At 43.5% G+C, this 17,203-nt stretch overlaps 1 protein-coding gene across 4 annotated transcripts in view; it reads left to right on the top strand.

The window, feature by feature from the left end:
* Positions 1-17,203, top strand: part of RGS3 (regulator of G protein signaling 3) — an 805,262-nt gene that overhangs the window by 398,136 nt on the left and 389,923 nt on the right. For all 4 annotated transcript variants that reach the window (XM_069241285.1, XM_069241286.1, XM_069241284.1 and 1 more), the window contains one exon: positions 4,444-4,780. In XM_069241285.1, the coding sequence (XP_069097386.1) occupies positions 4,444-4,780 (337 nt within the window). The remainder of the gene's footprint in view (positions 1-4,443; positions 4,781-17,203) is intronic.

Below are 17,203 nucleotides of genomic sequence, written 5' to 3' on the forward strand. Positions count from 1 at the left end.
CAGATATATTTGAATCGCCCTATAAGCGGTATTGAGGTTTGTAACCAGGTTTTCTGGAAGGCCATGATGTGCAATTGTTGCCAGTATGTAGTAAATTCTTCATTGATTTTACTACTCAAACACCCCAGGTTCCGTTAACAAATCTTCATGTCCTTTAATTCTGGTGGCTTTGGGACAGATGACCTGATTCAGCAACTACAGGAATTAGTAGATAATGCAGCTGCCGTCCATTTCCAGTCAGAGAGTTGTTGACTCGATTTGACAGTCCTTTTCCCGGGCACAGTTTCCTTGCAGACGTATAATGCCTCCGTGATTGGAGGGGAGGAAGATTGATGCAGACAACCAGACAGCATTTCTTAGAATGGAAGGAGGGTTTGGATTTTCCTGCCACAATGGCCTGTATTTTTCAAATGATGGCAGATATGCATTCCCAATACACCATCTGATCTTTATACCCCAATTCCTGAGAAAAGCTTTGTGTTGATAGACCAGCTTTGAATGATTGTGTGAGGAAAGTTACAGTGGGCTTGGTTTATGGCAGACCACGAGGTGAAATTAACTCTATTGCTGCTGTGTCTCAACACTTAATATTTGCTAACTCAGGAATATCAGCCTTAGGATGTTAGTCCGATTTAATACATCCAGATAACCCCTCATTTTGTTTTCTGTGTACCATTTTTTGATTTGCCTAGGGGTATTTGTCTGGTTGTGATGTGCCCTGTAGGAAACAGTTGGGTCTCCATCTTTGAGGCAGAGAACCTTCAGGGAATTGGGGGACAGCATTGGACGCCCATCTTATTGGATTGGCGGAATCGCCTGTAATTGCTGTATCAAGCCCCCACTTCAAAACCAAGATTGGGCACCAGCCATCAGATGGGTTGGATCAAAACTCTCTGTGAGGGATACATTTGTGGATATCTGGTAAACCTCAGAAATTGCTCACTCAGTTTGGGATAGAATGGTTGCAGGTCAGGTGACAATCTGTAACGGTTGCTCATTTGAATCCATACATTTTGTTGATTTGACCAATGTGTCAATTGATAATTCTGATGATGGCTCATTAAGTCCCTGCATTTGTTTGAATTGGACTCTAATTTCTGTGGTACATGAGGCTGACAATTATTCCTTGTAAGTTCCTCATTGGAATCTCTCATGTGTACCACCTTCTCATTTCCGGGGTGGAGGGGGGGGTCATATCCTTTGTATTCTCTCTAATAACCATTGAATATAGCTTTCCTGTTTTCAGTACCGGTGCTGATGTCACAGGTCTGTTTCTGCCCTTCCACAACAGCCTCTTTCTCTCTTGCTTGCTTCACCGGTGACAGTCTTTGGGTATGGGCTTGTTGGTATCAACTAGTGGACCTTGGGGAAAGTTCCTCATCCTAGTTAACTTTGATTGCAGTAAAGTGAGACCTCTCGGTCTCTTCCTTGTTTGTAGAAAGCACTAGACTTATCGGAGAAATACTAGCAATTTGGGATTCTTCCGACTTGTGAACCTCACTGGTGAGCCATATTTGATTTCTGCTTCCCCCACCCATACTTGCTTCTTTCTGGGTTGATACAGGAGCTTGCGGCATATCATGAGGCTTAATTGATGATAATTTGGGTTTGCTCAGTTTTTATTCCTCAATGAGGGTGCTTATTATATTGAGTAATGTAGTTAGCTTGTCTAATATGGGAGAACAGGGAATTGCTTGAGCTATAATGATCGAGCTATATTGCTAGTCTCCTGGTAACCTACTATAAGCAAGTTAAGTTGTTTCAGCTTATCAATTCCCACGACAAAGACAGTCAGGGTGTTAAGCAAATTAAGTTGAATGTCCGTTTTATCTGATTGCTGGTTCGTACATACTATCGTTGCCTGCATCGTATTTGGGAGAGCTTACCACATGGAGCAGTTGGTGATCTAAGCTGTTTTGGGGTCTTTCCCCCAAAATGACGGGTCTCATGTATCCATGCAAGCTTGAGCGGGGCCCTGATTCTGAAAAATATCCAGTCCTTTCAACTTTTTTTTATCTGGGCTTTCCTCAAGAGATGTTCTCAGAGGGTCCACCATTGTAAAGTGGAGTTACTTATGTTTAACCACAACGGTGTCTCTGAGAGGTGTCCTTCATCTACGTTTAGCAGGTGGGAACAAGGGGGAACCGTTTCTCTTTGAGGGGAGGGGATAGGCAATATCTCCAGTGAGACTCATGGTGGCTGTCAAGAAATCAGTTAGTGGGGTTTCCCATCACTTGTGCCAGCATTAGATACCACTGGTCCAGCCTTGGCCTGCTTTACATCAACCTTAAAATTCTCCACTGCTTCAGTCCTGGAGTCCCACACAGAGTGCTCTCACTTATTTGACTGCTCACTCTAGAAACTAGATTTCTTGGGGCTACAGTATCTGGTGTTGTCGATTGTTCACTTTGCTTACTTCCTTTCCTTCCTTTAATGCTTAAAGTGACAGCAGTTGAAAGAATGTGAGTATTTTGGTTGAGCTTGGGGTTAACGTGCTTTCCTTTGAGATAGTTTCCTTTTTATATAGTTTCCTTTTAACATATGCCTTGCGGATTATGCTTGCTTGTTGTGCTTGGCAGCATTCGAAGTCATCTTTGCTTAACTGCAGTCAACGGGTTAACCTGGACTCCTCCAAATCGCATAGCCGCTTCTTGGCTTCTCGGGCAGCGCTCCTATAGGCCTGGCTTAAGACATGCAGGTGCCACAGCTAGTAATTGTAGTTTTGCTTTACCTCCTCCTACAGCCTCTGGTGGGAACTCCACCGTCTGCTTGCTTGCTAGCTGATGCACTGTGCCCGGTGTGCTGTAATGTGGTCGTGCATAGCCCAAACTAGTCGCTGGCTGGAATCTAGGATATGTACGGGGAAGGAGCACACACTGGGGGCAAGCCGCACCTCCAATCTAGCCTGGCCGCTTCAGTTCCTCTCCGACCCTCTGGTCGCGGCACAAGCGCTGCAGCCACACACTGCTCACCACACAGCGTCTTCTCCCTTCGCCTCTTCCTGGGGATCCCTCTGATGTCCGGTGTCTCCGCGGAGAGGGCCCCTGGTACAGAAGGCCAATTAAGGCTGATTAATCGCACCGAGTAGGCGGACCATGCATTAAAATGTCTACATGTGTGTATTTTATGATGATTGCTTGTTTCTGTATGTTTTGAGTATTGTTTTGCAGATCAAAATGAAAATGCTTAGGCTGGGGTCCCCAGATTTTAGTAATGTCTCAGTGGGGTCCCCGGATTCCAGTAATGATTCAGGGGCAGGGGATCCCTGTGTTATAGTAATAATTCCTGGGGGAGTGGGGGGGTTCTCTAGTTTTAGTAGTGATTAGGTGGGCTCCACAGATGTCAAAAGGTTAAGGACCACTGGCTACCGTATACCCTAATAGACCACAATACATTTGACTCACGGGCTCAGACTGCTACAATTAGTTCGGGGCACTTATCAAAACCCTCCCAAAAAAAAAATCACCCATAAACGACATTTGACTTAAAATAAATAAGAATTCCATTTTGAAGCCTTTCTGTAGCTGCTGTTATCTACGATCATCACACCAAATCTCACTACCGCGTGCTTGGCATGACTAAGGGGGGTCATTCTGACCCGGGCGGGCGGTGGAAGCCACCCGCCTGGCGGGAACCGCCAAATGGCTGCTCCGCGGTGGGCATTCTGACTTTCCCGCTGGGCCGGCGGGCGCCCGCCAAGGGAGCGCCCGCCGGCCCAGCGGGAAAGGCCCTGCAACACAGAGGCCGGCTCCGAATGGAGCTGGCGGTGTTGCAGGGGTGCGACGGGTGCAGTTGCACCCGTCGCGATTTTCACTGTCTGCTATGCAGACAGTGAAAATCATGCTGGGGCCCTGTTAGGGGGCCCCTGCACTGCCCATGCCAGTGCCATGGGCAGTGCAGGGGCCCCCAGGGGCCCCACGACACCCGTTCCCGCCATCCTGTTCCTGGCGGTCAAAACCACCAGAAACAGGGTGGCGGGAAGGGGGTCGGAATCTCCATGGCAGCGCTGCTTGCAGCGCCGCCATGGAGGTTCAGCCCAGCCAGGGGAAAGCCGGCGGGAAACCGCCGGATCCCCTTTTCTGACCGCGGCTTTACCGCCGCGGTCAGAATGGGCACTGAAGCACCGCCAGCCTGTTGGCGGTGCTTCCGTTGCCCGTAGCCCTGGCGGTTTAGGACCGCCAGGGTCAGAATGAGGCCCTAAGTCTTGTGTGTAGATGAATTATTGTGACTTGCAGGGAAGCTTCTCTACAGTGTACGTCAAGGGACATCATCCAACTTCAAAACATGTCTTCCAGTGGTGTCTCCGTTTTCAAAGTGTTTTGTAGACCCTTCTGTGCACTTGCTTTGTTCTATAGCTGTTTCATTGTACTGCACAGCTAACTGTGAGCCATTGGCCTTGTTGCAGAGTATTTATTATGTTTCTCACTGCGCGTTGTTTTGCAGGAAGTGCCACGGGGAAGTCACTCTGTTAGTGTGGAGAATTGTCCCACGGGCTAAGCCCGGCATCGAGAACATGGTCCGAAGGTCGTCATGCAAATCCACGTTCGACCTGCAGCCCCCTCATAAACGTGAGAAAAACGGCGCCGTCCCGGCGCACGCGGCCCAGCGTCAGAGCTGCCACATACTCTTCGACGGGACAGAAGGAGGGCTGCTGAACAGCTGGGAGAGACGCAGAGAGTCCGACAAGAAGGGCCTGCACGCTGCCCCCACTCTGTCGCACACGTCATCAGCAGGGGACAAAAACTACATTATTTTAGCGCCCCTCAATCCTGGAAGTCAGGTAGGGCACCCTGTTTCTTATCTCACCCATTTGTGTTTCACTAGCAGATAAGGTAACTCTGTGGGCCAGTGGAAATGCTGCCAATTTTAGTCTCTAGTGTGAAGTTCGCAGGTTTGAATTTCAGTAGGCGGACTTAACACGTTCAGTGGTCAGTAATCCAAACACCTAGAAGTAAGTTAATACGTACACGTTATTTTGCACAAGGTGACTGCAGGAAGCAAGCTCCAAGTAGTTCATGTTTGTCCAGTTCTCGTTTTCATTTACCGAAATTATCAGTGTGTGTGTATTCTAAATATATATAGCAATGTGGTAATGATGCAGGTACTTTTCATATATATTTAATTCCGAATGGATTTAGTACTTCTGACTAGGCACCAGCAGAGCTTAATTTGAGCCGGGGGTTTCCGGTGCTCGGCACTTTTTCAACACCGGCTCATATTGTTGGTTTTATGTTTTGAGGTGCGCAACAGCAGTTTAAAAAAAAAATATATATATACAATAAAAGCTCGAATGCTTGCCACCCAAAACTATAAGAGTAGCTTGGCTGACACGTCTTAGTCATGTTAATGTTTATTGAAAGGCTGTATGAGTGTGATGGCTAGTAATAGTACTGTCACTGGCCGCGCTAATGGGAGCACTGGGTGGTGCAAGCTCCAGTGGCCACCTGACAATTCAATGACGGGTCCTTTGAGGATGTGTATTCAGCACTACCATATAATGGCTTTGAAAGCAAAAACGTCAGGATCACTGCAGTTCCCATTTGCTTATTTCCAATCAACGTATGGAAATCTAACAGTCTCAATAAAATAACTATGTAACACCCAATAACAGGAATGAAACAATACACGCTGTTCACCTCTCATCACCCCGCACCTCCCATGTCGATAACAGGTCGCATGTTGTCCTCAACCCAGTCCGTACATCATCCTGGTATCTCTCATAGCTCTCCCTTCAGGTCCTCCCTAATCCACCATCCCCAGACATATCCCACTAGGCCGAACCAATATACTGCCGGCGTGGGGGGTGGTGACCCCCCAAGTGGTGGCACATAAATTTGCCACACAGTTGCCATGCACTCTTCATCTTCTCTGTGAATCCATCTTTGACGGGAGTGACCAGCAGTGTAATCGGTTGGTCCCTACCCTTAGTTTTGTTGTTTTGAACCTTTTTGAACCCTATATGAACTTTTTTTTTTTTTTTAAGGCCTTCGCCTTTACCCAATTTATTTTTTAACGCATTCCCTTAATTATCAGCGGAACAAGACTTGGTGTTTCGAATCAGTGGGCCTGCTTCCTTTATTGTTTAATTTCTATTATTACAACGTGGTGCCTAGGGACGGAGTTTTGTGGCTCCTCTTTTAGTTTAAGTGACTAAATATAAAGGCATAACGCAAAACGGAAGGAAATAGCAGCCCAACTCCTCAATGACCTCAGAAGCTGCCCGGGTGCGCTCCAGTCTCCGCAGTCTTTACTTTGTAGGGAAGGAGGCTCAGGAAAGTGTACTGCTTGGATGTATGAAGCATGGACGCATTTCACACCACAAAAATAGGGCGAATACCCCTTCACAAAAGAAGGGGCTGGGTAACGAGTTAATAAAAACTGTCAGTTGCCTAAATATAGTAAACAATTTGTGAGAGAGAAACAAACATTATAAAACAACTTATAAAAGGTCGGAGAAACGATGTTTGTCATTTATTTATGCATAGTTATTTTCCTACATTTCAAAAGACTAAACCCATTTTCAAAACCTCACTCGTCATCCTTTATAAACAAGAAAAACAATATGTAAACAGTAACACAAAGAATGGCAACATGTTAAAACAAACAAGGAAAGAGAGACCGTGGAGTGTATGAAGCGAGTAAACCCAAGTTCTGCTGTTTTTAATTCTTTCCGATGGTTGATCTTCGGGCTACAGCAGTTGCTGAATTCATTCCCTACGATGCGCAGTAGCTCATATTGTAAATGCTCGGGGGGCCAGTTGAGTGTGATTTTGCTATCAGATCTCTTGCAGTCGGTGATGCATGCTGTAGCACAGGTGGCATTGCACAATATTAAGGTACACATTCCCATTAATACCACTGATGTGGCACCAGATCACTGTCCGGCACCTGTTGCACTGTAGTGGACCTTTCTAGCATGCAGAGTCCAGAGCGTTTAAGTTTGTAAAGTGAAGCGTTTGCTAACGTGTATTAGGGTCTGATCGAGTCATGTTGGCTCAGACAAGGCCTTGTGCTTGGTTCTGTCAGTGAGTCACTTGTTAATGTCTTATCTAGTATAACCATTTGGGAAGAGTTTGTTTTAAAGTGTAGTTTGTGCAAAGCATTGTCTTGTGCATGAAAGCCGCTTGTGATGCTTAGTCGTCGCTCCAGAGTTGGCACTGCACATGATTGATGTGGAAGTGTGTAAGGTTAATGGAGGCTGTGCTTCTTGAAACGTGGCATATCTAGTTTAGGTTCTTTATTAGTATACGGATGGTTGGTTTGTTGGAAGATCATGGGGTGAAAGTTCATTTAGGTTTGAAGTTGTGTAAGTCAGGCAGCAGGGAACACAAAGATCTTTAAAGCTGTTCTGGTTTTCAGGTGGATAGGGAGATTTCAGATATTCTGGAAGAGTGCTCCAGCTCTTGGCTGTCCGTACCTCAAAGGGAGGTTCCGCTGATGCAGGACTTTCTGAATCAGCGGTTAGGGACAGTGGCACAATAACAGCCCCTGCAGCCCCAGTGGGGGAGGTGGGATGGGGAGTGTGCTCTGATACTTTGCATGGGTGGCAGGAACCTGGCCTGAATGCTCCTGCCTGGGTCCAAAGCGTGGGGTGCCCCTCCATCTATTTTGCAGTTGGGGCCACTCAAATGTTGTTACGCCACTGGCTAGGGGGTCTTCTATCATAATAGCAGAGTTCCTCTAAGGTGATAACATTGTAAGTATTTCGGAATTGGAGTAATAAAGGCAAATCCATAATCGATTCAGGGCTCCTCAACCAGTGTTAATTCTACAGAGCAACCCTTATGAGGGGGAAGTACCCTTTTTATAGGTATCACCACCTAATGGCACATTTCTAAGTAAAGCTATTTTGTTTTTGCAGCAGTTTCATGTTTTGATAGCTGAAGCCCTGTGACCAATAATTCAGCTGAGACCTTTAGCTGCTCCTCTTACCAATATCTTATTAAGGTGCGGATTGTAACCTTTCCCTTAGACACTCACTCGCGGTCGATTTGACACTGGTGAGGGAGGAGGGATAAACATACAGTGTAATGTACCTTCTTTAAATCCCATTATAGTCAGATTACATTAGGCGAGTGACTATAAGATGATTTCGATTTCTAGGAAATCAGCAAATTAAATTTAACAAGCAGCTAGGAGGGCAGTCCTTTCTGAAGCTGGATGGATGGGACTTGACATGAAGCAGGGGTGAATGGATCACAATCGTACAAGACTCAATTGAAAGATTTGTACTCCAGCATGTGAGGAATCATGTCTGTGATGGTTACCCTCTGTAGAAAGTCTGGGGAGATCCTTTGGATTCCAGTGTGAATATAACATTGATGTAGAAGATGAAAATTTGAGCACATTCTGAATCCTCACATTTATAGTAAAACTACATAGGATATATAAATGTACCTTCCTTTTGTTGGCTTGATTTATCTCTGTACTTATGTATATGCCTTATTCTTTCTGGTGGAGATCTGATCCTGTAGTAAATTGATTCACTGTGAATGAGAGGACTGGTGTTCTAGACACAGCTTCCTCACATTGTGTAATCCTGAGCACATGCCTTTATAGCCCTTCCCTTATCTACCAGGGTCAGAAGCAGTGGTCATTTTCATTACCCTCTCTGTTGCGTTCTGGGCCTCCATCGTGAAAGACATTGCGCTACAGGCACTCTAAGGTTCTGTGCACTCATTCCCGCTGAGTCCTCATAGAATATGGTTTGTTCATCAGCTGAACCAGAAACATAAACACTCGTCAGGCTTTTAGAAAGGAAGGCAGCTGCGCCGGACACATTAGGTGCACTTGGCATTATCCTTTCTTTGCTCATCCCCACATTCATGGTTCATGTAGCACAGGCTGGTCACAGTGGATTTGGAGTGGTCCGAAAAGTCGTATGACCTCTGGGCTGTGAGCCCAAGCTTTCTGAATTGTCCTACTGTAACTCTTGCATCTAATCATCGACACAAACGCCAAGAAGGCTTATATGAGTCTATGAACTATGAAAAGGTATAGAATATTTCTATTAGATTCCTGGATTTTCAATGCACATTGATACTGCACATTCCTGCGCCTCTGCATCAACGTCGAGTAGCAATCCGATCACAGATCTTACTGGATGAGGAACGACTTTCTGTTCCCAAAACACAACCCCTGGGCACAAGGCAGAGGAAAGGTTTCCAAAAGTAGTGGCCCACAGCCATGGGAACACTCCCATGTAGGAGTGATACTTCACTTACGTTTTCTTTGACCTAGAAGAGCAAAGTTGTAAGAAGTTGCTGACAGGGATGGAGTTGAGATACCACTTTTATATGCAGGAGCCTGTTGCCTCTTTTAACACGTGTCAGTCTCCTGGGTCTCCAGAATGCTTTCTGGTTATTGAGTCTAACTTAATGTTTTTGCTCAGTCATTTTCAAGATTTCCTGATCGTCTCTTGACACTGATATTTAAAGATTGTACCTCTTTCCAGAAGGCCTTATCTCATACCCTTAGTTATTCAAATGGTACATCACCTTAACAAACATGGCGCTCAGTCTAGCCCGATTTTTGTGTTACCGCGTCACAGTGGGAAGTGTGGCGGCACACATGTACATGAACCTCTTAAACCATATTACAAGATTTGGTCATCTCTTTAACCCCAACGTTTCTGGTTAGTTGATGTCCACCTTTTACAGTTCTTTTCAGTTGTTTTCAGTATTTGTTCAGCAGTATGTTGGTACTCTGGTAGATCAAGGTAAAGAAAGCAAACTTTTAACTATACTTCTGCACAATTCTACTACTCCTTCACACTGAGCATTGGGCGAGGCTTACAGGAGCCCTAATGCATGCGTACCTACACAGCGTCCCAAACATGAGTCACCATACAGCCAGTGCTGTAACCTCATGTAAAGCATGATGAAAATCACTGCAATCACACGGCCTGAAACTATTGAATCAGGGGCTGGATCTTTTCTTTGGGACATATTGGAAACATGGTGTTCAGTAAACATTTGATTGAGGGTTACGTCCAGAAGAAATTCGTGGACTTTGCTCTATCACATACTGTTCTGACAAGAAACAATCTTGCTTTATTATTCACCCCGGCGTGACCCTCTGCATCATTTCCTGGGATAAAGGATTTTAATAATTTACAGCTATAGGTGATCGCTGGCGACTTTGGGTCAATGAGGTTGAATTTTATTGGTGCCATGACAGTCCGGTACAAGGTTGTGTTCTCCTTGCGTCCTGTTAGCCAAATTGGCATCATGCATGACTCGGAGTGTGCCTGAGGTGGCAGCAGCTGCGCAGAGCAAGAGAGGTAACAAACCACCCTTTGCTGGGTTAGCCAGTCCTCCACAAAGGGTTCGAGATCAGTGGCACAAACTCCTGATGAGTGAGCTTCTTAAGACCTAGCTGAAATGGAGATCCCAAAACAGATCTGCGAGAGGTTGACATTCTGTTGGACTGTAAGGTTTTGCTAGGACAGCTGTAGATTGTTTTGCATTGTGAATCTTTTCTGGAGTCCCATGCTGTGCAGTATTTCACCATCATATAGTTGGGTCCTGAATGGTCTTCTTGGCATTTTATTTTATTTTGCTTTGGGCATTGCCATTGCCCATTTGGGGCTGTGTGTCTCATCACATCATGTCAGATGCATTTTATGGTCTGTGTTGCGTATCCAAGAGAGCGGGAGCCTGAAAAGAACATCAGGGGGACCTTTTTGGTATAGGATCACCAACAAAGACCAGAAAATCAGAAGAGGACCACCATTTGTGCAACTAATACATTTGGAACTGAGTTAGCACCAGACAAAAAACAATCTCTGGAGATTTTTGGTTGCAAAGACATTGACCATGTGGGTTGGAGAATGAACGCTGGGTATGGAGCAAGACCCCCTTTTGGTTCTGCCCAAAGTGTCACCCCAGCTTCACACAGAAGACCAATCATGAGAGTTGCTTCCTTTTTTGAAAGACAACAGCTCCGAAGGGTCGATGTTTGTCAGGTTCCTTCCCAAGACCCTGAAGGCAAGGGAAATGCACAGGTTGCCTCACTATGCCATGATAGTATCAGGAAAAAATGTTTGAGAGACCTTGGGCTCTCGAGCGATGATGAGAACCTCAAACAAATGGAGGAGCACAAGGGGAGGGGTCTGAAACAGAAGTCATGAAAACTGAGACAGAGAAAGCATCAAACACAATATTGAAGGAGGGGAAGGTGGAGATGCTCCAAGTAACATCGCAGGGGGCATAATGGACAGGGCTGAAACCTATGGATTCAGTGCCCTCACAAAATACCACAATAGCAAATCCATAGTTGTAAGCAGTTTTATCTTTTTTCACAGTTTACCTTGACTTTCCCATCCTTCACTGTCCCGCCCCACATTTCCTTACCCATCCTTCTGTTACCCCTCGTTTAGTGATAATCAGAGTGAGGTTCTCATGGAACATGGAAAAATCTGCCCAGACAGATAGAAGACATTTTTAGGAGCAAGACCTAACTGTAGGAATACAAAAACATTCCCAGTTACGAAAAGGGTTCTGGCAGTGAAAGAGCAAGCTTGCCTTTACCAGAAGAGACCGCTTCTGACAGTGAAGGCGGCAAACTAATGGACGTGATGGTATCTTGCATACCTCTAAAACCCATGCCAGGCTGCGCATGAGACTACTTCATGAGTGATTACAACGTCAATGGTCACGGGCAGCCAGGTACTAAAAGGTACCAGTGGTTGTCCTTTTGTAACCATCACAACAGACAGAGGGTGAAGGCACACATTGGAAAACTGAACATCAGGGCCCTATAGAATTCAGAGAAGGCTGTGAAACAAACATATTGAAGGTGAGGACGGTCTTCTTAGGCCAAAATAACTTCTAGATACGTCAAGGGCAAAACTGATCAAATCTGAACAAATAACATTACCACTATGTTTTATCTCAACAAGCAGGGAGGAACAAGATCACATGCTTTGCCCCAGCTAGCTCAGGATATGTGAGACGGGCTACCTGGAGAGAAAAAAATTCTAATGACCATACACCTTCTAGGGATACAGGATACCGAAGCATAGTGGCTAAGCAGGCAAGCAAGAGCCTTGCATGAGTTTGAGCTGAAGCAACAGTTAATGGAGATAATTTTTCTAAAAGTGGGGAACATCATAAATAGATCTCTTTAACACTCAAGAGAATGGGAAATTAAATCAAACAACTAATATTAACCACACCACCAGTCAATATTGACTGGTTTATTGATAGATTGTTCAGGAAATTTTACTTAAGCTTTTCCTTCAATCCCTCTAGTACCACTGGTACGAGACATGTACAAATAAATGCCATGTAATAAATTATGATCACACAGCAATGGGCAGGACAGACCTGATTCACTGACTTGTTTGTAATGTCACAGGACAAAGAGAGGAGACTGCCAGCGCATCAGGACCTGTTGACAATACAGGGGAGCTAGGTATCGTCATTGCTCCTGAAGACCTATAGTTTAGTCACCTAGGAGTACTCCAGAGATCCACGGAAGTCCTACGGCATGAAAGTGCTTAACTGTAGAATGGAACAGGTTCATGTACTGATGCAACAGGAAAGACTGTTTAGTATCTTTATTTGTTCAATCAAATAAAATTATTGCAAGCAATACAGATTAATAATTCAGTAAGCAGCACTTCCCCCTTATTAACATGTTAAACTAACAGTTGGTCAGTAGCGAATAGGAAAAGCACCATAAACTTCAAAAATTAAAAACAAATCCTAAATCAACATAACCCCTCTAATTGAAGACTCGAATTTGATCAATTGGTTCAAGTTAAGACAGGAGAAAAATAAGGCACACCAGCAATAATAAATAAGTGCATGAGCCAAAATATTCACACTTCATGACTTCATATCCAAATGTCTGATTGCCTGGAAAATATCTTTGTATCTGACTCCGTTCCAACTGAAAATAAATTACAATGCAGTAAATATTGACTATCTGATCTAAAAGGTGTGAATAACCGATGAATATCGTCATAAAGTTCACAATTTGTGTAACTGAACATTGCCCTAAAACTGGTGCCCTGCCTACCTGTAGAGAAAATAATTGTTTGATCACTGACTTTGTGTTTCACCACTGTGCATATTAGTTGTTCAATGTTCACCAGTAGCACATTACATTTTGTATTCAGTTTAGCTGCCTATTGGCTTTATCGTGGCGTTAGACATTGCAGTTGAGACATTGCCGATGAGCTGTGTTTTTCCACATGGTAAACTAAGCTTGTGTGTTTCGTATTTTCTCTTACCGAACACAATAGCATGATAAGGAAGCGCATATTTTGTGTTTTTCTCTAGTGGAGGGAAGGACTCGGCCTTGGGAGAGACAGCCTTGAAAACTTGGCCAACTTTCAACGGTGTTTCTTCCAACTCTGACCTACAGTAGCCAGCATGTTTTGAATATTCAATTATTTAATCTATAAAAGGTGTCCCAGGGCAGCAGTGATGGGGAATTTTCCGAGACTTCAGTCAGGAGTGGACGTCAACTGCCTGACCTGTCCCGTGAGGGTGGAAAATCTTTCTCGCAGTTGAACAGGGGTCATCAACTTGCTGGCATGAGAAAGATGACGAGCAGCGATAGGCCCTACGGTGATTAATTTTGACTTTATTCTTTGCTTGACAGTTATGCTATAATATAATCAAATATATTTGCTGTGTACATTGCAGTTGAGAATCACTTTGATATATTTTCCTTTCTTTGCTGTGACTATTTTTAAATATGTGCCTCCAACCTACTAATCTCCTCTCTCAGGAACCTTGTGGTGAAGTAATAATAAATGTCTTCTTTAAACTAAGAAGTGCGTTCCAGAGATTTATGTCAGCTTGGTCGATTCGCCTCATTTGTTATTGTCCAACCTAATAGCCCCCAAATCTATATTTATATACAGCTTCCTCTTATTTTGGCCATCTGATCCCGGCCCATGATCATAAAATTCCTGGGTTATGGATATATGGGCAAAACATTGTAAAAATAGCCACCCATAGTCACTGGATTGAATCTTACAATCATACACACACACACCACAGAAATTCTCTCTCCAGGCAGTTTGCAGAGTACATACAGATGACTTTTGTTTTTCGCCAACTGCCAGATCTAAACATTTGGTTAGCCCACCGATAAGTTAACAGTCTGTGGCTCGCAGGCATTAAAAAACTGCACCTTTGATAGCGTGGACGCCTAATCTCAGAAAGCAGGGGCGTAATGGGACTCAATGTAGCTGCAGAAGATATAGCCATGTGCATATTATGTGCTTTAATGACTCATTCATTATACCGGGGTATAATCGCCCTCTACAACAATTATAATTCCAGTTCTTTATCTTGGATCTACTTCAGGGAGGCAAATGAAACCAATAAAAACCTCAGTCTCGTATACTTGGCTCTTATTGCATGTTTTAACCTCATCCCCATATAACCGAGGACAGTTACTATGTCACCCTTTGAGAGCTTAATGAACTCTGTTATATTTTTAGAGTAAGTTACCTTTATGGCTATTTGTTTGGCTGAAAGTTTGAATGCTCTGTAACTTATTTTCTCTTACCTCACTTCCATCAAGTTATATATGGTTAATATTTGTTGTAGGTTTCAAAAACCCTTGTGATAATGTTTTTGAACTTAGTGATATTCTTCCAGATTTGGTTCCTGTCTCTGAGACCTTCAGTGTAGAGCAATACTTAAAGAACTGCAGATGTGCCATTGAGCTCAGATTCCTAAAACCAAGTTCTAAGAAACGTTAAGGGCTAGAGTATTACTCGGGAGGCCAGAAATTGCTTGGCTAGCAGCAGAAATAATCAGTTCGAGGCCGGAGCTTGGTTTTACCCAATAAATGTATAATCTGTAAATTATTGCTAGCAAGTTTATCTCTGAAGATTGAAGAGCCGAGTGGGCTTTGAAGGTTGAAAAGCAATTTGTGAAAATATCTTTCAAAACGTCTCAACCAATCTCTCATTGCAGCTAGATGGGATTTGCTTTCTCAGCTTTACGTCTTGCCAAACTCCAAGGTAATTGGTAGGTGTCATACTAGTGTTCCTTTCTCCTACTATCCTCAAAACAAATGTGCCCTTTTTTATACTGAACTATTTTGGTTTTACTAAGATTTAATATAAGTTCATTTTTGACATTATAACCTTTAAGACAAGTCAAACCTTTTTGAAAGCCAATGGAGAACGATCTAGTAACATAGCATCATCCGCGTATTGTTACATTTATGGGTAAAATATTGTCCAGTTTCCCTGAACCTTTCCTGAAACGTGTGCTGTATGGGGAGTATTTGTTATGTTGTGACCCAATCTATAAGTTCCCTAAGGAAGAATTCTGAAAATAATTTAGCAGTACTATCAAGTAATGCAAGTATCCTGTATTTCTTAGTGTCACCTCCTCTTCCCTTTTTATATATGGGGTGTAAAGTTGAACCCTTCCAGGATTCAGGTATGATTGATGTGCTTATTTAACTTGTTAAAAGATGACCCAAAGATTTATCCTAAATATCAATGTCAGATTTGAAAACTGATATCGGGACACCGTTTGGACCATGGGCATTGTTGGATCTTAATGATGTCAAAGTCTACTGGAACTCTCTCCTCAGTAATCCATATGGGCTCAGCACTATCTCCTGTGGGATCCCCATCATCTTCATACGAATTGCTTGTTGACAGCAATGATGGCATTAAATCGAAAACGTGCATTCATTTTGATTAATTTAGCTATGTCTTCATCCTTGTGGTTAAGAGTTAAAGCTCCCATTTAATGTAGACTTGTTTACGGTTGCCTCCACACCTGAAATCCTGTGTGTAATAGTAGTTATTATCGTGGGTTGGAGGGAATCTCAGCTGTCATATCAGGCAGCTGCTCTCCTACTTCCCTTGCATTAAAGTGTAGATCGGACAAATATGTTCTCCAGATTGATGCCTTTATTGTGTTAGGTACTTATGGGGCTTAGTCCAAAGAGCTAATCAGCCACCAACATCTCTTGGCGTCATGTGTTAATATCCAACCGCTAATGTCATACCATCAAGGTGGTTTATTTCAAGCTCTCCAGTCTATAAAATGCTGTCTATTTTGTCATTTTTAAGTATGGTGACTGAGCGTATGTCCTGTAATACTAACTTGTCAGGGTATTAAACCGCTTATTTAATTGTCCTCAGTAATGGGGATACCATGCAGCACTTTGAGCTATAGGTAGGGAATATAGCTCTCAGGATTCAGGGCTTGATACTTGAGAGCAGATTGTGACCAGCGATTTTTAAAATGTGGCAGAGCTGAGATTCCTACTGTTTCCAGCCATCCCTTATAACGCGGGATACTGTGTTGCACCCATCTCATTTTCCTATAATTGGTGTTCTTTTGTTCAGCAATCGCAGCTAACTAGCCACTTACTTTTGGGGACCAATTCAATTACTTGCTGAAAATAATCACTCTCTTGCTGCCGGACGATTTTGAATGACCATATATAATCTAGTAAAGATGGAAAAACCAAAATGTAGTCTGGAAAGTTTTCCTTACCGCTTGCAATAGGAATGGTGGATGTTGGAATGCCAGGAACAGTTCTGCATTGAGATTGACTACAGAGAGATTAACCAACCAACTCAGGATTTCTACATTGGGTTTCCTAGTTGGGTTGTTTGGTATTACCATGTTCGGAATAGTCTAAAAGTCATTAAGTTCATTCAGTGGATGTTGGATAATGCTAATAAGGTCCAGGCATTAAGATTGCCAATTAAAGTTAAAGCTTTGTTCCCCCATTCCTTCTGTAGCTTTGTAATGTGGTCATTGGATGACCTTTGTGTGTTAAACGTGTTTATCCAATCTGGGGGTACGTATATTTTGTATAAAAAGATTACTCCTTGATAGTTGAGGCCAGCTGCATTAATGTCATGAAGACTAGTATGTTGCTGCTCTCTATTGGTATCTCAGATTGAGAGATTTCCAGTGTTGTTGAAATGAGACATTAACCCCATAGATGAACGACTCCTCTCTAAAAGCTTTGTAGCAGAATCTTTTCAGGCATATGATTTGGAATATTGTAAGTACCGCTTGCCCAGGCTTCTTGTAGGCAGAAACTTTTATAACAATATAAGAGGTTTCACAACTCTTGAGATATACTTAATTAATTTATTTTTGTAATGTTCCAGGATATTACAAGTACATTTTTGTTAATGTGCTGGCCATTTGGTGCCTCGGATGTTATTCTTAAGCTTCTGTTTTTGCGTTGA

This window comes from Pleurodeles waltl, chromosome 6 (genome assembly GCF_031143425.1).
Source record: "Pleurodeles waltl isolate 20211129_DDA chromosome 6, aPleWal1.hap1.20221129, whole genome shotgun sequence".
In the NCBI taxonomy this organism is placed as follows: Eukaryota; Metazoa; Chordata; class Amphibia; order Caudata; family Salamandridae; genus Pleurodeles; species Pleurodeles waltl.